This window comes from Etheostoma cragini, chromosome 10, assembly GCF_013103735.1.
Source record: "Etheostoma cragini isolate CJK2018 chromosome 10, CSU_Ecrag_1.0, whole genome shotgun sequence".
In the NCBI taxonomy this organism is placed as follows: Eukaryota; Metazoa; Chordata; class Actinopteri; order Perciformes; family Percidae; genus Etheostoma; species Etheostoma cragini.
Genome location: NC_048416.1, coordinates 26,987,377 through 27,013,301, shown reverse-complemented (window position 1 = coordinate 27,013,301; position 25,925 = coordinate 26,987,377). Strand labels below are relative to the sequence as shown.

The following is a 25,925-nucleotide window of genomic DNA, read 5'->3' as shown; positions in this document are numbered from 1 at the left end:
AGGTCTCTGTCCAGAAGAGTGCAGTCCTAGGAACAGCTAAGATACTGCGCAGAACCCTCAAACTCCCAGGCCTCTGGTGGAGGACCCGAGCTTGAGGATGACACATACCACCCCACATGGGGTGAGAGGGAAGTCTTTTTATTTATACACATATATAAATAGAGAGATTGTCAAGTAGCATTATAATGTACGATCATTTTCAGTTTTAGGTGCAGGTCACCTAAACCTAAAGCTTAGGCTGTCAAGCAACTTCAACTTTAATCTACATTCAAGGCTTGATTTAGTTCTTGAGTTATTGAACCTTGACTTTCTTGAGAAACCACCACTGCTTCCGTAAAATAATAAGCTTAATAATAAGCTTTTACGGATTGTAAACTGGAGCATCTGTTGCTTATTAATTGTGCCTTTTTGTGTTTCTCATTCCCACTGCGGTTTTGATGAGATCTGGTTCTGTTTCTTCTCCTCTTTTGGGAAGAGATATTTTCAGAAACCCCTTTGGGTTTTCTCTGCCTAATCTGCACTAGTTTTACTTTACTTTAAGCCCTTGTGCCAATGAAAGAAGTAACACTCAAAACAAGCTTCTGATCAGTGTCGTACAATCCCCACATATTTGTGATAACTAACACAATTTCATAAATACTACTTATGGGCTGTGCCTGTCACCTAATTACAAGCAGCTGCCAGTTGATTCCTAACACCTGCTATCTGAGAACAAACACATGTTGTCTGCCTTCACAGATGGCTGTCTCCTAACACTGGATTTCATGAATAAAGCACTTAAAAATAAACAAAACTAGTAGCTCAGCTTTGAGCTGTGTTTTTTTTTTGCTTGTTGTGAAAAAGGAACATTTTGAAGATGCAACAAAAACCATAGTACACACTCTAAAGAGGCTGCTAGGGTTAGCATTTCCAGACAGAATGATGGTCTTGGATGTGCCTTTAATTTACAGTTTAAGTGCATGTAATAATGAAATAAAGAACAAGTTGAATCAGCTATGTTGCCCTATCTAAACCTTCTGGTTTCCTTTCTCTCTCTGTGTGAAGGAGTTCTTTGACCTGTGGCCAGTTCAGATGGGAGAAGTTCCACCGTATAATGGACCCAAAACTCCTGACGGCAGGGTGAGGAAATATATAAGCCACTGCTACTACATTACCGCTGGTGGTATTAGTTACTTTAGTGTCACCATCTGTTCAAAATGTCCCCTTGAATCTCCCTTATGCACCAGAAGGTAACTAAAATCTAAGGAGAATGTCCACAACAATGTCCAGGTTTAATCTTAATTCTTTTGTTGTTTGGTGTTTTTGGTGACTTTATTTCTGTCACCACCATCAGTACTAATTTTCCAAACTATCAACAACTAGTGGCAATATTTTCATGTCACCTGCTAAACAAATTCATGCTCCCAAGACGATGTAACTCTTTTGGTTGTACTGGGTCAATGACTTCAATCTATCGCTACCCTCAAGACAAACTTTAGGAACAGCTAAATTATCAGTACAGTATGTTTGTCTGTCCAACGCTTTCCCACTGTGGAATGTAATGGGAACTGCAGTTTCTCTGGGCCACTAGTTAGACTTTTGACTTTCAGTTTTGTTTGAATTAGGTTGAAAGTATTTGGGCTAGATTCATTATTTTTCCTAAAGATTGGATCAAAGAATTATTATAACGGTTAAGTCCACAAATGTCTACATGCAGTGACCATAAATGGTATAAATTTTTGCATTCTGATAACTAATATTAAAAAAACTACTATTACATGTTTGTCTGCCCTTAATAAAGTGCCAATATTGTCATGCAATATGATGCGATACCCTATAAGTGCTCTGTGTTGGGAGCAATTCATGGCTCTCTAATTTTAAATTTGTGTCCTTTCAAGGAAATTATCTTCTACAAACTGATTGACTACGTCCTGCATGGCAAAGAGGACATCAAAGTCATACCGTAAGTCACAAAAAAGATCTAGTTGAATAAGAACCTGTGAAGTGTTTGACTATTAGTCATGCTAAAAATTCTTTAATGTGTGGGCCGCCATTGTGTTTGTTGTTGTGCACTTTGGACACACATCTACGTGGTGAAAGCTACACATTCCTGCCAATTACACTATGTAATTTCATATTTAATATTCAAAATAATTAAAAATTTAATATTCAAAGAAATGAAGCGATGCAAACACAAAGTCAGGGAAGAAGACTTCAAGGAAGTTAACAATGAAGATTTTAACGTTACAACACTTGTAAATGTAAATGTGCTGTATTTATATAGCGCTTTTCCAGTCTTAACAACTGCTCAAAGCGCTTTTACATCTACAGGAAACATTCACCATTCAAACACATTCATACACTGTGGCCGGGGCTGCCGTACAAGGTGCCACCTGCTCATCAGATAAACATTCACACACATTCACACTCCGATGCGCAGCACCGGGGGCAACTTGGGGTTCAGTGTCTTGCCCAAGGACACTTCGACAATGACTGCAGGGGCGGGGATCGAACCACAAACCTTCCGATTGGCAGGCAACCACCCTACCACTGAGCCACAGCCGCCCACTTGTGTTGTCTTCTCGTTGACCTGCAACGTTGTGGTTTTCTGGGTCAAAATTTAAACTAAAATTGCTTTACACTTTTTCTCACTTCTCCCAACGTATTTTTGACTGTTTTCCAAGTTTTTGGTCACTTTTCCGGATGTTTTGTTGGTGATTTTTTTAGACATTTTGTCCATTTCTTTCAATGTTCATTTATATTTCCCCCCCAAAATGCTATAAAATGTAATAAAACACCCAAATTTAGTGAAAGTAGGAAACTGATCATTTATGTCATGGCAGCATCTAGGTTATTTATATTGTTTTGACAATGTGGTTGAAACAAACCCGCAGTTTTTGATATAGAAACTTTATGAACACGGGTCAAATTTGACCCGAGGACAACAGGACGGTTAAGAAATAAGCAAATGTTTTATGAGGAAGGAAACTCATTTACCCGTGGTTAGAACTCAAAGATACACTCATTAGAGGTGATTGGAAAATGGTCATCAGAGAGATAACAACAGGATATTAGTGATGTATCTTCTTCAGAAAACTAAACATGGTTTATGTTTTACCTCATGAATAATAACCTTTGCATCCATTTTTGCTTGTTTCAATTCTCCAACACTCTTGCTCTTGTAAACAGTAATACTACTGTTCAAATATACAGAAGAATCTCTCCTGTGTACATTGAACGTGATGACAAACGATGAACGATGGTTTTACATTAAATTCATTTCACCCTGGCAGTGTGACATTTTTATCAACACCCAATAGGAAAGTCATTTACATGATCATGAACAGTTGAGTTTTCTACTTGTCATGTTGTGTTCATCCCCAGGAATCCCCCCGCAGATCACTGGGTCCTGGTTAGCGGTCTACCTACTTACGTTGCAGAGACTGGACTGGTCAGTGTCTAATTTTCTGTCGAGCCCCTGTCCTCCTCCTTTGTTTTACGTTCGCTCTGAGATATTGAACATATCTCATACAAACTTGTGAAATGAGATGATACCTCAAATCTAGTTTGTGTCAAAGGAACATTCTCGCACCATGACAGAACTATCTAGCAGCATAACGTTATCTCACCCCATAACAAGTCACTCGATAAATTGCCAGTGAACATTGACAGCTCTGTTCTGCAGGAGCGTGATGCACTTAAGTTTAGTAATAACAACAACCCCCCCCCCCCCCCCCCCCCCCCCCCCCCCCCCCCCATTTTATTGTGGCCAGCCTAAGGCACACCTGTGCAGTAATCATTCTGTCAATGTCAATATTCGAGAGAAATAAGTCTTTTGTGTACATAGAAAAAGTCTCAGATCTTTGAATTCACCTCATGAAAAATGGGGGCAAAACCAGAAGTGTTGCGTTCATTGTATATCCATAGCTGTGTGATAGTTTTACCCAATCCCCAATTGTGAGCGCAAGGATGGCTGACAGGAAAAGTCTATAAAAATCAATCTTTGTTGGAGAGTTTTGACATTCTTTCCAAAACCTTTAGCTTAGAACAAATTCCGGATTTCTCACTCTGCCTTTTTGAGAAAAACTTTCTTTTCCTCTTTGCAAGAGTGCATGTACTGTAAAATCAGTGTCCTTTTTAAATATCTTTATTTCCAAAAGATCTCCAACGGAAGCTGTGGGTGGTCAGTAGAGCAAAACGCCATTAGGGCTTATTACACAGTTGTCATTGTGCACACTGTTGTGGAAATGAAAAGTGTTCAGCCACACGCTGCCGTGATGTATAATTGTAATTTCTGCAGCCGTTGTAATTAATCACTGTGCTTTTCCCAAACCTATGAGAATGCCGTCACTCATCTATCTATCCTTCCGTCTGCTTTGTCCCATCTGTCCTCCTCCCGTCCTGTCCTCTCATTGTCTTTGCTGCTTGTCATTTTTCTACTACTACTCTACATCATCTTTCCTCCTTCACTAATCTTCTCCCTTTTTTTCTCTACTGCATCATGTAAAAGGTGAAAAATAATGTCTCCACTGAGTCACCTTTTTTTTTAAATTGAGGGGAAAAAGATATGTCACATTGACACTAATAGTTTCGGAAGTGACACAAGGTTTTTTTGATTAGATTCACTGCGGGGCGATACAACTCTGTCAACTCCTGATCATAACATATGGACATGTGCTCCTTCAACCCAGAAAGGTGGAGTGTCCATGTGAGAACATTTGGATAAAGATGTCCTGCTCTTCTAGCCACTTTCTTATTCTTATTTCTGCCAACCCCAAACTATATTTAAACTATGAATTCATTTTGGTTTTAAATTTGCAGTATACGTGTTTTTGTCATCATGTAAACTAAAATCAACCCCCTCGCATCGCATCAAATATCATCATCCTCAACGTAACCTCTTCTTTTTCCTCTTTTCCAACAGATTTGTAACATAATGAATGCAGCTGAAGATGAATTTTTCAATTTCCAGGTAAGATGGATGTACCTTTTTTCTTTTTCTCATGATAGCACTTTTTAAGAAAAATATAAAGGCACTATAATACAAGTTTAAGACAAAAATAAGATCAAATCATAATCACAAAGATAATTGTATAAAAAATATCAAGTCACATGGTACAAGTTTTTCATCAAGTCTACAGTGTGCTCTTTAGAAGAAGTGTAATTGACGGTGCAGTAGCTAAAACACGTCTTTCTACAGAGAAGGTAAAAATAAATTTAATTTTAAAACCAAGCTTCAGCTTTCTGACATAGTTGTCATTTTCTCCAACCTCTTATGATGGCTACAAATTAAACCTCTGCTACTTTGCTAACAATTTTAATCAATAGTATACTAATTATAAACAGTAATATATTTAAATTTATTGACTTGGCAAACACTTTTATCCAAAGCGCAGTACAAAGATGACCTTCCACAACCAGTACCGCAATATTTTCTTTGCTATTATTTGTTCTTACGCATTTATTTATCCAGGAATGCCTACATATAGTACCGCCAACATCATGTGTATATATTTATTTATGGACCTCAAGACTAGTTGTTGTCGTGGCAGACGAGAGCAATTTCGCCCCTTTATCTGTAATCAGATTTTTATGTAAAGTAATGGATGACATTAGCATATCGCAGTCAGATTACAGTAATGGCATTATATGTGAGCCTTCACTCTTGAGTGATGTGAATGAAATAGAACTGAGAGTATATGTTGGAATAATGTATTCAAAAAGTAATTCAGCTATATAATGGTCTCTCGTGAACCGTAAGAGACCACCAGGGAAAGATTATGCCATACAGTCCAAACTGAATAAATGTTCCTCATTCTCTGCTCATCTTAATGTAAACTAGTTTCCTGAGGACTATGAAGCGCCCATTGTATTAATCCTTATTATACTCTGTAGCTGAATGTCATTGTCCCTGCTCATACATGGCTCCTGGTCCTGCACTGCTGACAATTAGGGTCTGATTGTTAACTTTAAATCCTCTGCTCCAACGCAGAAGTTATTTTGTAATGATGCGTTGGGATTTATCTCACGAGTGAGCTAAGGTAGAGTAAGAGTCACGTATAACAGTGTTTCTCAAAAGGGTGTACTTTGGAGTATTGCAGGGTGTATGTGAGATTTATTTGATACATTAGTCCTGAAATTATTATACTATGAGAACAAATGAGTTTAGTGATGGATTCTAAACATAGGAAATGTAGGCTAAGGTCCCATGACATGGTGTTCTTTGGATGCTTTTATATAGACCTTAGTGGTCCCCTTATACTGTCTCTGAAGTCTCTGTTATATAGATCTTAGTGGTCCCCTAATACTGTATCTAAAGTTTTTTTTCCAAAATTCAGCCTTGGTGCAAATTACAGCTACTAGAACCAGTCCCACAATGAGCTTTCCTTAGCATGTGCAATTTCTGAGTCTGTAGCTATTGAGGAGGAGAGAGGGGGGCAAGATGGATGCTGGGGGTGTGGCCTATTCCAACTGCCACTTTGCTCGTTTGAAAGCCATGATGTATCTCTCTTATGGGTGGGCCAAATTCTCTGGGCGGGCAAAGCAGAGAAAAGTGAGTTAAGCTTGCCCTTTATGACCTCATAAGAAGCAAGCATTGTTGAAAAAAACAGGAAACTATACGATATTAATGCATGTGCAGCATCAGATTTCAATCACACTGCAAACTTGGTACCTTGCTGTCAGATTTTTCCAGCTATAAGCTGCTTCCCCATTTTCGCGTTATTTTGACAGTTTTCCATTGTGAGCACACTGAAAACCTGTTTAGTTATTGTATTATATTAAATGGATCTGGAACAAGCTGTTTGCATTATTTCGACAGCTGGGCAATATATCAATATTGTGATACGAGACTAGATGTGGCTTTAGATTTTGGACATCGTAATATGGTTATATGTGTTGTCTTTTCCTGGTTTTGAAGGCTGCATTGCAGTAAAGTGATGTCCTTTTCTGAACTAACAGACTATTCTAGCTGTTCTATTATTTGCCTTCACCCACTTAGTCATTATTTTCACATTACGGATGATCATTTATCAAAATTGTCATTCTGTTGATATTTGGTGAAAGCACCAATATTTAACACTACAATATAATTGCTGTATCAATATCGAGGTATTTGGTCAAACATATCGTGATATTAGATTTTTTCCGTAAAGCCCAGCCCTAATTATATCTCTGATGCGTTCTTTTTCTGTATGAAACATAAACATACTGTAGAGTCTGTACACAAGAAAATACTCCCATGAACATATATTTGTTTGTAGAAGAATTAAAGTGTGCGGATTTCATCATACTTTTATTTCATAAATCCATATTTAATTATTTCCGTGGACTTTTTACAATAACACATATATATATATATATATATATATATATTTCCCTCTATTTATTTCCTATTGTTATGAGCAAATCAGTGGGCGTGGCTATCTCATATTCCGAGTGTCTCCATAACTTATCGTCTGGATGTGATTGCTTTTTGCATTTGTTTCCTATTTGATAACGGAACACAAACATGTGAAAAATACAGCAGTGTGTCTCAAAAGAGGTCTCTGCTAATTTTAGTGCTTCTGCTGATCTTTTTCCCCTCTTTTCTGTTGCTGTACGTATGCGTTCCTCTTTTATTACCATTTGTGAAGCACTTTAGAGTGCATTTTGTACGAAATGATGTTACTGTAGACGCATTAACCTGAATCTAAGGGGAGGTCTTAGACTGCTGAAACATTTCTCATCACCAAACCCTTTTAACTGCTGTAAATAACTGTGTTGTTTGGCCAGATATCCATGATAAAAGAACAAACTTGGGATGTTTTCATTTTTTTGTTTTTCAATTTATTTTGTTAAGCTACACAGTTTTCCAGTTAGTGATACAATTATTATATTTTCTAGTTTTCTTTATTTCTTGACAGATTATCCAAGCCTTAGACATGTCCACTCTGTGAAGTCCAGCAGTAGTTCACTAAGAGCCCATTTAAAAAAAAGAAAAAGAAACTAAGACTATAATGCTCTGGCAGGATGTTCAGATTTTAGGGGCAGAGAGCAGGTGAATTATTGATTCCCTCATATTTCTTCTGAATGTAGAAGGTCATATTACATTGCTGCAGGGTTCCTGCTTTCTTTATTACACTCGTCAGTATAAAATAGTGTTCCCAGTAGAAAAAAGTATCCGTATATTGCTGTCTCAAACATTACAAAGTAACTGTCTCCTTATTTATAGTTATTGAATGTTAAACTCTATGTGTGTGTGTGTGTGTGTGTGTGTGTGTGTGTGTGTGTGTGTGTGTGTGTGTGCGCGGGGGCAGAAAGGGCCTCTGGACGACTCCGGCTGGACCATTAAGAATGTCCTGTCTATGCCAATCGTCAACAAGAAGGAGGAGATAGTGGGTGTGGCCACGTTCTATAACAGGAAAGATGGGAAACCCTTTGATGAACAGGACGAAACGCTGATGGAGGTACAGGCTGTTTGTGTGTGTGGCAGAGTTATTGGTTTATAAATATACTCAGGCCATTCCGAGTCTGCATTATTTATCATTGCGCCTGGAGGCTTTTTACTGAAGTTTCTCGATCTGCCTCACTGCTTAGAATTCAGTTTAAAATACACAACATAACATTTTGATCCTCAACTGTTCCTTAAAATCAAAGTTGTTTGTAATGGATACATATAATTTAGACATTTGGGTATGATATGTTTATAATTAATTGCACTACTGCTAAATGTATGTGACCATCAGTTTACAAAGCTTTTAGATGGGATGTTTTAACAAATAGTTTTTGGTAACGTTTTTCAAACAGTGGAAAGTAACAAAGTACTATTTAGTCGAGGACAATTTTGAGTTACTTTCCTTTAGCCTTTACACATGAAGCAGATTTTTGCCATTACTTTGTGCTTTGTGCATTAAATTCACTCAACACCTACACTAAAGTCGTTACGTTGCAGATTAATATTTTACAATTTTATTTTACTTCTACAAAACATATGGTCAACTTTTAAAATGCAATTAATGGTTATAGATTATACTTCCCAACAGGATTTTAAGTAGTAAAAAAAACATGAATGAACCTATAGTAATAGGTCAATAACAATAAGTCCTCCCCCGCCTCGTCATCACCAACCACCAAGACAAAAATCAAGTAAGATGACACACAACTACAATATTCCAGACCATACAACAACAATAATACAAAATAAATAATAAACTGTGTACCGAATAAACATGAGTCTAAATGAAAACGCCATAAACCCATAATACTGCTGGATTTTATTATTAGCTTCTTCTTTTTTTTTATGCAGAACTTTTTCACAATGTGCTTTTGCTACTTAAGTGAAGGACCTGAACTTCTGACCCACTGATGGGAAGTGATGCATTTACAGTATGTTCTCACCTGGTTTAGGTCTGAAGAAGGCAGTTAGCTTGAGCAGTGATGGCCACTAAGGCTGAAGTGAAAGAAAAGAGTGCTGCCTACCTTTTCCTTTGTAATGTTTCCAACACCTGCCACCAGTAATGGGCTGTTAACTTTCTCTTTCTCTCTCTGTGTCTCTCTCTCTCTCTCTCTCTCTCTCTCTCTCTCTCTCTCTCTCTCTCTCTCTCTCTCTCTCTCTCTCTCTCTCTCTCTCACACACACACACCTACACATCTGTGTCCAGTCTCTGACTCAGTTCCTGGGCTGGTCTGTGCTGAACACCGACACCTACGACAAGATGAACAAGCTGGAGAACAGGAAGGACATCTTCCAGGATATGGTGATGTACCATGTCAAGTGTCGCAAGGATGAAATCCAGGACATTCTGGTTAGTAAAACAAATGTTGAAAAGAGGTTCCCTGGTTCTCTTCAGTGATAAATATATCGCTAAAATGATTTGAGTTGGATATGAAGACTTTTTGATCGAATATGTATATATTTCAGTCCTCATAGAACATGGCACTTTTTTTTAGATTTTAGTTTTTCCCACATCATTGTACTTTTGGCGGGTAGGTAAAGCCTTGTGAAATGACTAATTGTTTCAAACTTTGCTTTACTTGGCGTGGGTTTCCAACAATATGTAAAAGGGACTATAATGAGACAGACATCTTTCAATGTCCACGGGAATTAACCCTCCTGTTAACCTCGGGTCAAAATTTACCCGTTTACAAAAAAAAGTAATGTTTCTAAATAAGAAATTTTGGTTTCTTTCAACCAAATTTTCAAAAATAAATAACGTGGATGGTTCCCTGTAAAGCTCTACACGAGTAAAATAAATGATCAGTTCACTACTTTCATTGAATTTTGAGGTTTTTTTAAATTTTATAGCATTTTGGGGAAAAAAATATGAAATAAGGCTGAAAAAGTGACACAAACGTGGAGAAAAAAGCAACAAAAGTCTGAAACTTTTTTTACATTTTGACCCAGAACAACTTAAAGTTGCATGGTCAACAGGGGAGACTACACAAGAGTTAGAGCTTAGAAATTAAGTTTAATTTAGGGGGAAGAAAATATGTTTGACTACAATAACACAGTTCACAGGTTTGTAACCAGACGTTTGTCCTTTAGTTACAATTTCAGCAAAGAAAATGTTAATAATTGTTTATATGTTTAAATTAGGGGCAGCAGGGTTTTGGGTTAAAATAAAAACCACATTCACTGCTTCAAGGATACGATGAAGAATGTTTTTTCAAGTTAAAATGGGAAAATGAGACAGAACACCCTATTTACAAAGTGAATGAATCCACGCTTTATCCTTTTATATTTGTGCTAGATGGAACAAAACCGGGTTCCTCTCAAACCAGTCGGTTGATATGGATGACATAAACAGGAGGAGAGCATCGTTTAAAAGCTGAAATAAGCTGTCAGGTTTTCGATGAGGTGATTTGTCAGTAGAGAGAGAGAAACGGAGAAAAAAAAAAAAAGCAGAGAAAGATGACCCGCTTTGACCTCAGATCAGGAGTCAGGTGATTGATGCTAAACCATTTCATCCAAGGTGAGCGCTGATGTCGTGTGTTTTCCCAGGACACCAGGAGGAGATGGGGGAAGGAACCGCATGAGTGTGAGGAGGAGGAGCTCCAAGAGATTTTGGTAAACGACAAGAAACATCCAGCTTGTGTTTCAAAATGTCTTTAAATCTGATTATCCATGCACAAATAAATCAAGTCAGCCTTATTTTTAATTTCTTCACATGTACTAGACATGCAGAGGAATGGACAAAAGTTTGTTTATCAACATCCCATGAAGAAGACAAAAAGAAAATGCACAATAGATAAGACAAGACATTCCTACCACAAGAGTAAAAAAAGTGCTCATCAGATATGGACAATTCTTTTAACACTAGGATAGTAAACGACAACAATATTACAATACAAGTTAAGACAAAAACACAAGAATGTTACATGTGAATGGAGAATGGCGAGATATTTCCTTCTTTATAGAGCGGTGTACATTGAATTATTACTTTATGTTATCACTATTATTAATACTTCATCTTCTTGAAAGATGTCCACAAATGCAACAGTGCAACAGCAGCAACTTCAGAATTGCTTTTAAGTGCCTTCCACACAGTGCAACATGACTCTGTGAGGGTGGGAAGAGACAGGTGCGAATGAGTGATGAGGACATTATACCCACTCTACAGATTAAACATGCGACCTTTCGGTTTTTCTGTAAGACTCATTTTCCCCCCTTAATATGGGACAGTTCTGTTTGTTCATTCTAGATGTGACACTGTTCACAGTGAGATCCACAACAAACATCCAAAGCATGAATGTTTACCCGTTTGTCCATCTCTGTTCCACAGTCAGAGGTCCTGCCAGACTCAAAGGAAGTTGAGCTCTTCGAGTTTCACTTCTATGACTTTCATCACAGCGAACTGGACCTTGTGAAATGTGGCATCAAGATGTACTATGAACTTAAAGTTGTGGACAAGTTTCATATTCCCAGAGAGGTGGGTGGGTGCGTTGTTAGATAATTAATTAGTTAGTTAGTTGGGCTGCATTTTTTTTTTACTGTCATGCAAAGATATAAGCAGAAACACCCTGTGTTGTGCAGGCCCTGGTGAAGTTCATATACTCTCTCAGTAAAGGCTACAGGAGGATCACCTACCACAACTGGAGGCACGGCTTCAACGTGGGACAGACCATGTTCACCCTGCTGATGGTGAGAAACACACATATAAGCCCTCATCAATCCCTCACCTCCTGCTCTCAGTCTTCTCCTCCTCCCCATCATCTTTCATGTTCCTCACCCTCTCTGTGATCCAAAGTGGCAAACATACTTTCTCCTCCTCTTTCATTCCCTCATCTGGAATGAGATAATTAAAAGTATACAGAAAGAGTGTTTGTGTGTGTGTGTGTGTGCGTGCGCAGACAGCTCAGGGCACCGCTAAACCTCCACAGCATGAAAAGATAACACACACACACACACACAAAACATGCAGTCAGGTTCTGTAACCATGCAGACATATTATTAAAACTGTATGTCTAAAGATGAATAACTGCTATGAGAAACTGATATTTGCAAATGCAAGAGTTGTAAATGTAGTCAGTAAGATTTTTACTTTGCCGTTGCAGAAAAAAGAGCATATAGTCCATGGACACAATAAAACCAGCACCTATAGACCATCATGCCCTTTGTAGTGGAATACAAATTTGTGTTTGTGTGTGTGTGTGTATTTTAACCAGTTTCAAATCAATCAAACTCTAAACTAACAGTATCTCCTCTCTCTCTCTTTCTGACTTGTGTTCTTAGACAGGTGATCTAAAGCGTTACTACACAGACCTGGAGTGCATGGCCATGGTGACCGCCGGTCTCTGCCACGATATTGACCACAGAGGAACCAACAACCTCTACCAGATGAAGTAAGAGCTTCGGGACGGGGGGGGTCAAAGGGAGAAGGAGGGGGTGTTTCCGGTCTGATGCCTGCAGGGACTTCCAGCTTGAGCGTGTCTGAATTAAACCATACATTTTATTTGTATTTTTGTAAAGCAGTTTTAGATGTAGCTAATGAAGTAATTTGTCATCTTGACTATCCTTTGTGACTTTGGCCTATGTAATTTAAAATTAAGGTGACTTGACTTTACACCTATTGGCTAGTTATGTAATGCTTTGTGTTTACACAATTTCTGTTTATATTTATTTGTGGTTGTTGCTGCTATCTGTATTTATTTAGCTTCTGTGCGCATGTCTCAATATTTTAAGGCGTTATAGCCTCTTCTTAAGATTCATTCAACTGCAAATATTAGATTCAGTGGGAGAACACTGAGGCGGTCAGGCTGAAGGTTTTCACGCTCTCAAGTCTGAACTTTGACAGTTAGTTTTTAGAAGTTTCCAAAATGTAATTGCTCATGTTATGATCATTTTCAGGTTTATAATTGTATTTAAAGGTTATATCAGACTAGGTTCATTTGGTTTGATTTTCAAAAATCAAGCATTATGTGTGTTACAAAGTGACAAGCGGTTGTACAAAAAAAGATATATAACTCAATAAAGGAAAGTGAAAAAGCATAATATGAGCACTTTAAACAGCCTGCACAATGCAATACAGAACATGTAGGTGTAGCTCACAAGTGATTTCTTTGTTCTGATCTTGATTATGATTGCTGTTCTAAAGATCATGAAGTGATGCTGAGTCTGTTTGACTCTGCGAGTGCTATTTTATGTTGGCTTTATGTTGCACTCTATGCTGCAAAACCAGTTGGCCTTGGGGGACAAACAAAGTTTTGAGAGCAATCATTAGATACTTTAGCAGGCACGTCATTTCATTTCATACAGAATCTAGATTTGTGTAAGTCTCATAGGAGGACTTACAGTTCAGAAAGTTGTAGCCCACCAAAGTTAAACTTTGAATTTAATATAAACCGAGGTTTAAAACATCAGATGAATCTTGAAAAGATTGAACGCAATCTATACAAAGTGAACAGCGATTAGAAATGATCAATATGATACATTAAAAATATGGTTTAATTAATTACTCGCTTGACCCAGATTCTTCCTCTGATTTTGTAAATCCCATCTGTTTGGTTATTCCGAGGCCGTTTTAATTGAATGATTTCATTGACGTTTGGTTCACAGTAGCGACTTCTCCTGTGTTCAGACGAGCTCACCTCAGCTCTTTTTGTGAAGGTAATGTCACACACATAAAGCATCAATGAGTTGCTATTGACCAGATACACCTCCAGCTGCTGATGGATGAGCTAATGAGAGCTGCCATTAGCAGTGGACACAGCAGGCCAGGCCCACCCTGAGTTTACCATGCATGATTTATCACCTCCCCACTCTCTCTCTCTCTCTCTCTGTCTCTGTGTGTCTGTGTCTGCGTGTTTCCAGGTCTGGTAATCCTCTGGCGAAGCTTCATGGCTCCTCCATCTTGGAAAGACATCATCTGGAGTTTGGCAAGACTCTGCTGAGAGATGAAGTATGCTATTACACACACATTCAGTACATACATGGCTGGTAACATGAACACCTGTACAATTTGAAGCAATGTAAAGAGCTAAAGCCCCACCCGTCTCATAGCTAGCCACTCACCTAGCCTCTCTCAGTGAGGACATTTTTATTTTTTATTTTATTAGCCTCTCTAATAGGGACAACTGCAGTTTTTGGATACTATTTTACTGTCCAGTACTGTAACACATAGCCCTTTTAGTTTTGAAAATGGACACACAGACCTCTACTTTCTTGAGCTACCTGGTACTAGTGCTGTTCTTTGACCTTTTTGACTCTCTCTGGTGTTTCAGTCGTTGAACATTTATCAGAATCTCAACCGCCGTCAGCATGACACCGTCATCCACCTCATGGACATCGCCATTATCGCCACTGACCTGGCTCTCTACTTCAAGTCAGTACATCAGCATTTAAACACATTTAGCTAGTGTAACAGTCTGTGTATACAATATTCCACTGCTTTGAATGCAGTGTAGTCAGCTGTTTACGACAGAGTAATGCTTTTAAACTATTGACACATTTAAGGGGCATTCCATTTGGTTAGTGTCAGATTTTAAGAATGATTTCAGTAAAAGATAAACACTGACTTTATAGATTGATTTTGAAAAGTGGATTATTCAAGTACACTTGTTACTCTATACGTACCATAACAGACAATGATAGATGAATGTAAAAGATATTGTGTTTGGATGTGCAAGAAAAGGGACCAAAACTGAATAAAAGGAAGACACTTTGTCTGTTGGATCTATTGTCTACCATTGTCTTTCCCATAACACAGCAAAACCTGGAGGAGTTTCTGTTGGAGTTTGCTCCACCACCCTTTTAAACATAATGTGTACAAAACAAAGAGAGTTGTGTGATGTGTAGGAGACTGTATGCCTTGTAATCAACAGGCAGTAAAGAAAGAAAAGATGTATTGGAGTACTTGGTTCTTTCTGTGCAGGAAGAGGACAATGTTCCAGAAGATCGTGGACCAGTCCAAGACCTACGAGAACTGGAACGACTGGACCAAGTACATGATGCTGGAGACCACGCGCAAAGAGATCGTCATGTAGGCGCGCACACACACACACACACACACACACACACACACACACACACACACACACACCGAAAGAGGCAGGTACCAACAGAGATGCACAGACATAAAGATCTCATGTCTTGTTTTGTTTCCAGGGCTATGATGATGACTGCTTGTGACCTGTCAGCCATCGCCAAACCGTGGGAAATCCAGAGCAAGGTACACATAGTGTGACCTCTTCACATGGTTCTTATCATATTTCACAGTAATAGCGGTAAAATGGCACTCCAGCCTCGCTTACATCCAGTCGCTAACAGTAATAAGGCACCCACTCATACACAGGCTCCCGGAGGGGCTCTGTGAGAGGGAAACTAATGATAAAGTAGACAGAGAAAGACGTTCTGTCAGTGCTGCCATTTCTCTCAGCAGCATTCGGCAGTGATTTTGTGACGGCCTCATGCATCACAAGTAACATTCAGCTTTTCATTCCCCTCATCACCGCATGGCAGCCTCAACATTTTATTTCAGTGAAGTATGTAATATACACATCGACATTGAGCCTGCACAAGCAGGCATATCAATATGAACGGAAAGCATCTCTGGCTGTTTGACAGGCGCTGCTGGAGGGTAATTCTTTACCTTTATTTGTCTGCAATTGACTGAAAACATATGTTCTCTATCGTCATATGCAACTCATTTTTTTACACACACACAAAAGCTGGAGACTTATAGCAATTGCAATAACATAGAACCCATAGTAAAAATCTGCCTTCAGATGTAACCATAGCAATTCCTATTCCTATTCAATGCAACATCTGTTGACAGATGCAAAGAAAACAATATAATTCCTGCATACAAAATTGTGTATTTTGATAGATATTTTTCCATCTGTGTGTCTGCTTTGGTGAATTCTACATCCTATGGCTGCTAAAGATTATTAAAAGGAGAAGAAGAAGAAAAAAATCCCTAGTGAGCTGGTCCCCCCCTAAGACATTTTATTCCAGCAGTAATGAGGGGTCACAAGTAGTCATGTAGGCTTCATTTCAAAGGTTCACTAGCTAAAAGTGTTAGTACTCTGTCTCATTTTCTAGATCAGTGGTTACTGTGCTCTCATGGCAAGACATTTGAGTGACATTTCTTTCCACCATTTCCACCCTTTTGCTTATAAACAGAACAGACTATAACTCTACTTGTTAAAAGTTGAAGTGAATAAGGAACTAATATTACTAACACTGGCAAGGTCTCATCAGCTCCAAACTCTAGCCATGCTTGACTTTTCCTTTTAAATATGGGGTATTATTGAGAGCAAGGCTGTGACTTCTTCAAAAAACAATTTGAACTAACATGTAGTTTGACTTTCACAAAAACACAACCTTCCATGTAGCCTAATCCTCACTATGTTGTCTATATTTTTTCCCATTCCCCACCTTAACTTGAGTGACAAGCTATCTCTACTTACAAAGTCAGCCTTGTCTTTATACACCTTTTTCCATCTAACTTCTTGACTCCAATGCTTGCTTAGTTTGGCAAAGTTTTGCTTGGTTTAGTTTTCACAGTTATCCATCAAGCAGGGCATCGTTGTCTTTATTTCTTTTTTTGTGTATGTTTACATACATGCTGTATGTTTGGTGTTTCTTTACTTGGACAAAAATGATTAACTTTATATAAAACACAGAGAGATGTAATGTTTCTCCCCCTATGGTCCCTTAGTTTTTGTTCGCAAAAATAACAACAACAGTCTAGTTTAGGCTCAACACAAATGGTACAATTCAGGAATCCCCACCAAGGCACGGCCTGTTGCGGTTACTCGTGTACAATTATGAATTCGATTAATTTAATAGATTAATACAGATTGAATATGTAATTTTTATATGCATTCAAAGTTACAGATTTAAAGTAAAAACTGAGAGCGGTATTGCCTCTTGGGAAGGATTTTGCAGTTGAAGACCCTTGAACTTCTGGATGTAGTTTGAATTCTGATTTTAGTATTACAAAGTAAAGATTTTGGGTAAAAGTCGTGTTTGTTTTCTACTCGATGTGGTCATCAGAAAGAAAACATTTTAAGAGTTAGGAGAATTCTGGCCAATTCCAACACATAGCTTTGTTGCTTGTAAATTTGGAGTGCTGTCAGAAGAGAGAAAACAAACCCAGAGCTACGTAAGCTACGGAATCGACTGGAATTCTCCTTTAAGGCAAGCTGTTGGGCTAGCTATACTATTAGCCAATTAGCAAAGTGGCCCATGCTATTAAGTCAATGAACGGCAAACAAAAACTGAAAAAATAATTTTGACTATACCAAGTGTAGACTTAGACTTCTCTTATTGATCCTTTTGGGAGGACTCCCACAAGGAAATTCCCAGCAGCAATTCTCAGAAGCTTACAAAAGTAACAGTATAAAAATAACAATAATAATAAACATAACAATAAAACTTTGGGCTATAGAAAGACCTTTTGAATAAATGATCAGTTAAGAAGTGTCGTTATTGCAAACATCAGTATTTTTAAGTATTCATTAATAAGAAGCACAGTTTTTAAATCTTACTCCTCCTGCATTGCACAACTGCTGCCAATTAGGATATTCTACCTTGTATTTGGTAGCAGAATAAGCAGATATGCTAAATCTCATTGGATTTCACCTTTTGTGTGCACCTGGTGAGTCAGCTCTACATCCCACACTCTGTCGGGGTATCTATCTACAGCCACGGCTGCTCTCCTGCGAATTGTGCTCCAAAAGTAGTTTGATGACTAACTGTTCCCTTTTTAAAGGTGAATTCCACCATGAATACAGGCTGTACATATTTAAACTGTCACATGAAACCTTTCCAAACAGTTTTGGTGATTATCATACGCAGAGGTCTGCAGATACTCAATACCAGAGTGAATCTCTGTTGGTATGAAATTATTCTTTATTTTAGCTCTGTGTGATTTAAGTTGATAAGATGGTCATATTCTTACATGAAAAACATTCTGATAGATTTACTCATATGTATTTGTTATAGTCACAGCCCCCTCTAAGATGTTATTGAGAAACAAAAGCTTACGCTGCTTTACTCTTGATAAGATATTCTGCTGACATGTTTATGGCTGGTATTTTAATTTTTTTTTACTCTGTTCTGCTTCCCACGCGCACAGAATATCTAGCTGCACCAGCTTCATGGTAATTGTTCCCCAAAACTGAGTTGATGGTTGATGACCAACTCTGTCTAAAATAGATTTCTATACTGAATAAAGAATTTACATATTATTCATCAGATCTCATGTTGCTCCATTTTCAAGTTTGTGCATTAGCCAAAACAGGCTTTGATCTCTCAAGACACAAAAGGCTAAAACTGCCTTGTGAGCTGTGGATACGATTCTCATTTATGGGACGCTGAAAGCTTTATGGTCTGATTTTTAACAACATGTACGGTATTTCCTCCTCCGGTGGAAAAGCTGATCCAATTGCACTTACTCTATGTGACATGTCTGTGTCAAGAAGTATTACATCATAATACACAGTGCTGAACTTATTACTCCTAAATAATTTCTCAGCTGAGGGGAAATTGACCATTTTAATAGAAGTAACTAGCAAGCGAAAAGGGCAAACTTCATTGCTTAACTGTGACAACGTCCTACTTTTCTCTTATTTAAAAAAAAAAAAATGTTATTACATTTTGGGGATTATATCCACAAAACAGATGAAGGGCCGCAAGTCAGAGTCAAACCCATGGCCGCTGCGTCAAGGAGTAAAGCTCTACAAATGTGCGTCTGTTCTACCAACTGAGATAACCCCGCCACTATTTTTCTCTGTTTTATGTCATTTTTTATTTTACATCTTTGGGATTTGCAGAAAAAGAAGCAATTTATTGATGACATCTTGGCTCTGGGAACTTGCCATGTTGTAGCGTGACTAGTCTTGTTTGGCCAGATCTTCCTCCAAAGTGCGCTGGAGCAGAGTCAGGCAACTCCACATAGTATTCGGGGATGTGAAGAAAACTTTCTCTGGTTTACCGGTGCCGCTGAAAAATAAACGGTTTTCAGCTGAACCACTGCAGATTCTGAGTTTATCCTCAAAACCACAAAGGACTATGTACTTGTTGAAGTGATGATCAAACTGAATGGAATGCTTGTACATGTGATTGTGTTTTTATGTCAACAGCCCCACTGACACAACTTCCTTTTGGATTCACCCTGTAGGTGGCGCTGTCTGTTGCTGCAGAGTTCTGGGAGCAGGGAGACCTGGAGAGGACAGTCCTTGAGCAAGTTCCAATTGTAAGCACACAGAGTGCGGGACACTTGAGAGAGATGCTAAAAAAAACGTTTAAAGCAGGGGTCTTCAATGATTTTTAATCCAAGGACCCCTTATCTGAGAGAGGGATGGAGCTACTACATATTTTATAAAATTAAGTTGCATATTTAACATGGGCCTACAATAAAAGCCTATACATTTATTTTAGTGCATAGTAACTAAGTTATGAAATGTAATGTTAAACATAAATGTGACGCATCTGTGGATCTTACTGACTACCTTACCAATGGGCCAGTAAGCCCATTCTATTTTTTACAAATAGGCTGATGTGCTTATAATATGTTGAATTCATGTGAATACATTACTTATTTTTTTTTAAAGTTCCAAAAGTTGCAAAGAAACTCCCTTCATTCATTTTGATGATTCAATGATGGTCTAGTACCAAAAACATTGCCTACTTATTTTTTGCAAGATAGACAGTGAGCGGGTGAACTGTTGACCTACTTACCCCCTTTCCGACGCACCTGTCTCACATTATAGATGTGCACGCTATTTTTCTGTACTGAAGAACTTTAAAAACAATTAACAATAACTTGGTACCCCCCGGCAGTAACTGAGGATGAAGATCTCCGGTTCAGAAGATACAGTAGATGCATCAGTCATATCAACTTCCCAAAAACACTAACCCCCTCCAGCTCCAACAGTACCGCGGTTCTATTCATAGTTGACCTCTGATCTCAAAGAAGAGGATTTTCCTTTGAGAAACCATAAAGCACAATATAATAATTATTAACATACGTATGGGTTATGGCAGTAATCCATTGGTTTCTGTAAAGCACCTTTATATTGATAATCTCGCTACACAACTAACGGTCGATTTTTGACCCGGATTTGGCTATGATTACCTTTTAGTGAAATATCCCAAATATTGCTAGGTAGAACTTTTGAGCTTACATGGTTTTTGTTACACAGACTGTAACAGGTTGCAGAGAAGCAAAACACTGCGCTGTTTATCATAGACTCATGTTATTTGTCCTGAAGTTAGAGGTTTAGAGCTAAAATGTCTTCTCTCACAGATAAGCCTCAGGCCAGTTGGATCGCTATAATTCATATAATATAAGTCAATCGTTTTAGTTTTTTGGAACTTTAAGCTAAAAAAATGTGAGCATGATCTTGGAGTTTGATCAAGTTCATGATTCACTTCTACACTTCTGCAAAATGCTCTGAAATCTGAGATCAGTTAATATCATAAAAGTAGAGGGAGGCAGGCCGGTAAAGCACGATCTGGCTGGGGAGAGTTCTAGCCTGACCAGGCACCTCTCCTTAACCTGTCACTCAGTTATGCTGTTATGTTTCTAGACTGCTGGGGGACTTCCTTTCCTTCCGTCCTTTGACACACTGGCCTGCTCTCTCCTCTCCATTTGTGTACACCCTGTCCCAGAAATGCTTGTTACTAACCTAGTTCTGGGGAGTTTACTCCCCGGAGTCCTTATGAAATATGCTTTTCGCCCAGACCATTTCCTTGGATTAGGATGGCAACAAGATCTTGGTTGCAGCTGTCACTGTGGTCCTGCTGCACTCCCTGCTACACCCTGCTACCCTCTGCAATGTCCTGATGCGTCCTGCTGAACCCTGCTCCATCCCGCTACGTCCCCTATGCGCTGCCATGCCACATCCTTTAACGCCCTGCAGTGCCCTGCTATGAAATGAGCTACTACGACTACCACTTGTAATCACTGTTCTATTATCTTTACTGTAATATTGCCACTGTGCAGACAGACACCGTCTACCACGAGCCTGGGTCTGCCCAAGGTTTCTTCCTAAAAGGGAGTTTTTCCTCGCCATTGTCGCACTAGATGCTTTCACTTGGGGGAATTACTAGAATTGTTGGGGCTTTGTAAATTATAGAGTATGGTCTAGACCTATTCTATCTGTAATGTGTCCCGAGATAACTTTTGTTAAGATTTGATACTATAAATAAAATTGAATTGAATCAATCACTTTAATTCATTTGAAATTGTGATCTGTTGTTGTTTTAATACCAAGTTTGTGCCAGTACATAAAAGTTTGAGAGGAGGAGAAAGAGGATTTGGTAGGTGGACAGGGATAATGCGAATTAAGGCAGGCCAAGGTTCTCCTTGACGCTTCATTTTAGGAAGGATATGATTAGAGAGAACAAGAGACAGAAATGCAGTTGGAAGACAAAATGAAAAGACAAATTTAGTTCCCCGTGGCGGTGGTGTTGGGCGATGTACAGGCCATTATGTGAGGCAGTGATACAGAAAGAGCGGGCACTGTGGCCCTCACCCAGCCGACCATACCCTACTTTCTCTCTCTCTCTCTCTCTCTCTCTCTCTCTCTCTCCCCCCTCTTGCTCCATTTCATTCTCTCATGTCCTTGAGACACATGAAGTGCGAGAAGCACCATCCCACACTCTCTAACCTCGCAGTGCTCTGAATTTAATAGCATCTGTGTCAGCAGGGAAAACATTTCACTTTGATCAGTTTGTTTTTTTACAGAAGTCAATTCTGTGACTCACTGGACTGACAAGAAAAAAAAAACGGCTTTGGAGAGTGTGACCACTTGAACAATTTCATCAAGAAATGTAGGTGGGCAATTTTGCCTGCAATTACAGCCAGCGGGAACTTTCTGACAGGCTTTTACAGTCCAGTGTGCTGCTCACACTTGCCCATTTTTGGATGTGGCTGCTAATGTGAAAATAATGGAACTTCACATGAGTCTACACTCTCCCCCTCCCTTGTTTATACCTAAGAAAGCAATGCTTGTCTGTAGCGGGCGCTCACCCTGTACTTTTAGGAGACTACTTGGGTTTCAAGTTCCACTCTCCCTGTTTGTAATTGTAGGTAAACCCTAAAGTTAAATAAGTTGATACATTTTATATGAATGTATTTCTCTATTATGAAACTGTACTGTCCATAATTGTGTCTGCAAAACAACAAGGTGGACAAAATAACAGCATCACTTTTTATTCCTAGTAAGACTTTCAGATGAAAGGGCTTGGCTTGATGGCCATACCAGTTTACAGTATTTGAGTTTTTCACACTTTTCTCTCCCCCTTTCAGCCTATGATGGACAGAACCAAAGCTGATGATCTGCCGAAGATGCAGTGTGGTTTCATCGACTTTGTTTGTGCTTTCGTGTACAAGGTCAGACATTACAACACACAGAAAACATTCACTCTTGATTCCCTTTAACCTAACAAACACTTGCTGTTCAGAACCCCTGCAGGTAAACTAAAGACACATTTACATGCAGGTGCTTTTAATGGTGTCTGTCTTATCTTGGAATTGATGGCATTTAAACTTGGTATTGACTATTCGGCTCAGTAACTTTATTTCAAGATGGTTCGGGTGTACATAACTTGGTTACTAAAATTGTCTTTGTCCGCACCATCTGAAACTTTGTCAGTGTTATATTCATAAGATTGAATACATCTTTGGATCTAACAAAGCAGTATTGATTTGGTGCCATTTGATTTGTGTTGACCCGTCCTGCTCCCCAGGAGTTCAGTCGTTTCCATGTGGAGATCACCCCCATGCTGGAGCGCCTGATGAACAACAGGAAGGAGTGGAACGCCCTGAAGGAAGCGCACGAGGCAAAACTGGCCGCCATCGAGAAAGCCAAGGAGGAGGTTGTAGGGAACAGACAAGGTAGGAGGCCCTCAGATATGTGAACATACACAGACAATGCATTACTTTCCCAGTTTCATGTCCGACATACTAAATGCCAGTGGTGGAAGTAATATTCTGTTCCTTTACTTAAACTACTAATACCACACTGTAAAAATGCTCTGTTAGGCAAGGCAAAGCAGCTTTATTTGTATAGCACATTTCAGCAACAGGGCAATTCACAGTTGAAAATAAAAACAGATTAAACACAAGAATAAACAGTCAAAGTAAAAATGCATTGAAAATGTTACTTCAGTAAAGGTATGTACAGTATGTATCATCAGGAAAATGTACTCAATGTAGAAAAATCCCCCCATTTTAGAAACAATCAAAACAGATCTGTCAATCAAGTAAGCGTTTAATTTGGTAATCATTTCTGCTGAACTTGTCAATTTATATATTGTTGGGTAGTTTGATTTATATTATATCGCATTTTATACACTATAAATGTGTTTTGTGTTCAAAAGTCGTAAATTGATAAGTAACTAAAGATGTCAGATTAATGTAGTGGAGTAAAAAGTACAGTATCTCTCTATGAAATGTAGCTGAGTTGAAGTAGAAAGTGGCATGAAAAGAAAAGGCTCAAGTGAAGTACCTCAAATTTGTATTTGAGTACAGTGTTTGAGAAAATGTACTTAGTTACATTCCACCACTGCTAAATGCCTCAGTTTTGAGGTACATTTGAGTGATATCCAAATGCCAAAACTGCTGCTTGGTAACCATAGTGAAAGGATAGACACACAAATACACACACACACAGGTGCAGTCATTGAAAAAAAAATTGAATGCATTTTTTATGTTGTCAATTTGAATTATGGAAAAATAACTTTTGCTCTGTTCTTTATTTCTTCCTCCCTCCCTTAATTCCTTCTTTCCTGTGTTCTTCCTTCCTTCCTTCGTTCCTTCGTTCCTTGGTTGCTTCCTTCCTTCCTTCCTTCATTCCTTCGTTCCTTGGTTGCTTCCTTCCTTCCTTCCTCCTGCAGCAGCGAGTGCCGCCCAGTCTCAGTCAAAGACTTGTGTTGTCAGCTAGAGCTACAACACAATGCTTCTTACTACATGGTTGCAGTGGTGGAGTTTCAGGCTTCCCCATAATTTTTGTTTCCCGATGTAATTATTGTGATCTCACCAGAAAGATCCAGTTTAATCCCTAAAATCTAAAACAAATTCCCACTAAATACCTGTTCCAGCCGTCTTGTTTTCCTGTTCTGCTTTCTTTCTTTACTGCTCCTTCCTGTCCGTCCTTTGCTACTGTATTACTCATTAGATGCACTTGGCATTATGGGGTGTTTAGGCACTTGTGGGAAGCTCCAACATCTGAGAGTCAGCTGCCAAAAAAGCGTTACATGTAGCAACCTACGCATATTATCTAATAAATCAGAACATGTAAGACCATCAAACAGGAAATACAGACCTTTTGCATTGTAAACTGATCCTGCTCAGATAATAACTTAAGTGTTGAATGTACCTACAGGACTTTTCAATACAAGAAGAAACTATTCACAGCTCATACAGAATTACCATTCAAGTGTATTTAAATTGATTGTAATGCTGTACTGGCATTGACTGAAACCAGCAGCATCAAATTCACACACATCAGAATAAGACAAACACACACTAATTAGACGTAGGAAAACTATACAAAAAAGTATTATAAGAAATATAAAAATTGAATAAGTGTAAGAATAATGATAGCAATAATATGTACACTACAAACACAATTTTTATAAACAGACAAAACAAACAGGTATAAAATACATATATATATATATATATATATTTATATATATATATATATATTTTTTTTACAGTAGTAGACGAGTAGAAATGGCATATTGCACAGTAGGAAGTGACAGAGTAATAAATAAAAATGCATATTGCAGAAAGGTATTCAATAGGAAATGTAAAATACACAGTCTGTGGAGGAGCTAATGGGCAAAGAGTCAATTTAAAGTAACTGTAATGATGGTGGTGATGGCTGGTTGGTTATCCGCGCATGAAATCCATACCAAACTTTAATCTGGCACGATCAGCTAACTTTTAAACTTGTAAACACCAGTGTCTGTTGATTTAACCAAATACAAATGGATAAGCTGGAATATTAAGTGTACAGTATTTAATGGTCCAGTGTGTAAGGTTTTTAGTTGTTCATTATCAAAATCTGTGTTTCCCGTTCACAAACTTGTCCTTTTTATGAATTTTGACCACCAAAATCAATTCCGAGTATTCCTACTGACTTGAAATTTTACATTTGCCTGAACTGGGGTAGACTCTCCATATTCATGCGCCATCTTGAAATATGTTAGCTTTAAGGGACATACAGGCTATGTTGCACCGCCTTTCGCTGTTAAATGATAAACTCACAGGTGCTGCTAATGGGTCTCGTTGCGTCCCAGCAGTAAGTTTGAAGAAGGAAACATGGCTAACATCAACAAGACAGTTTCACCAAATCTTTAGATACAGTTTTGCAATTAATAAAAATTAAACACACATACTTGAATGCCGGAGGTAAAGCTGGATGAAGAAGTCGACGATATATTGGCTTTTTGAATCGTAAAGGCTACCGTAGCTGTAATACGTACTTTGAACTGCGCGGTGCGAGAGA

At 38.5% G+C, this 25,925-nt stretch overlaps 1 protein-coding gene across 5 annotated transcripts in view; it reads left to right on the top strand.

Moving 5' to 3' along the window:
* Nucleotides 1-24,745, top strand: part of pde6a (phosphodiesterase 6A, cGMP-specific, rod, alpha) — a 34,471-nt gene extending 9,726 nt beyond the window's left edge. For 2 of the 5 annotated variants that reach the window (XM_034883926.1, XM_034883927.1), the window contains exons 7-24: nucleotides 1,045-1,119; nucleotides 1,878-1,942; nucleotides 3,364-3,430; nucleotides 4,904-4,951; nucleotides 8,277-8,426; nucleotides 9,620-9,763; nucleotides 10,960-11,025; nucleotides 11,741-11,887; nucleotides 11,992-12,099; nucleotides 12,691-12,800; nucleotides 14,269-14,356; nucleotides 14,679-14,779; nucleotides 15,329-15,436; nucleotides 15,562-15,625; nucleotides 19,583-19,657; nucleotides 22,718-22,801; nucleotides 23,158-23,305; nucleotides 24,307-24,745. In XM_034883926.1, coding sequence (XP_034739817.1) covers nucleotides 1,045-1,119; nucleotides 1,878-1,942; nucleotides 3,364-3,430; nucleotides 4,904-4,951; nucleotides 8,277-8,426; nucleotides 9,620-9,763; nucleotides 10,960-11,025; nucleotides 11,741-11,887; nucleotides 11,992-12,099; nucleotides 12,691-12,800; nucleotides 14,269-14,356; nucleotides 14,679-14,779; nucleotides 15,329-15,436; nucleotides 15,562-15,625; nucleotides 19,583-19,657; nucleotides 22,718-22,801; nucleotides 23,158-23,305; nucleotides 24,307-24,353 — 1,695 coding nt within the window. In that variant the 3' untranslated portion in view covers nucleotides 24,354-24,745. The remainder of the gene's footprint in view (nucleotides 1-1,044; nucleotides 1,120-1,877; nucleotides 1,943-3,363; nucleotides 3,431-4,903; nucleotides 4,952-8,276; nucleotides 8,427-9,619; nucleotides 9,764-10,959; nucleotides 11,026-11,740; nucleotides 11,888-11,991; nucleotides 12,100-12,690; nucleotides 12,801-14,268; nucleotides 14,357-14,678; nucleotides 14,780-15,328; nucleotides 15,437-15,561; nucleotides 15,626-19,582; nucleotides 19,658-22,717; nucleotides 22,802-23,157; nucleotides 23,306-24,306) is intronic. The other 3 variants (XM_034883930.1, XM_034883928.1, XM_034883929.1) reach the window with 3 other exon arrangements.
* Nucleotides 24,746-25,925: the final 1,180 nt, after the last annotated feature.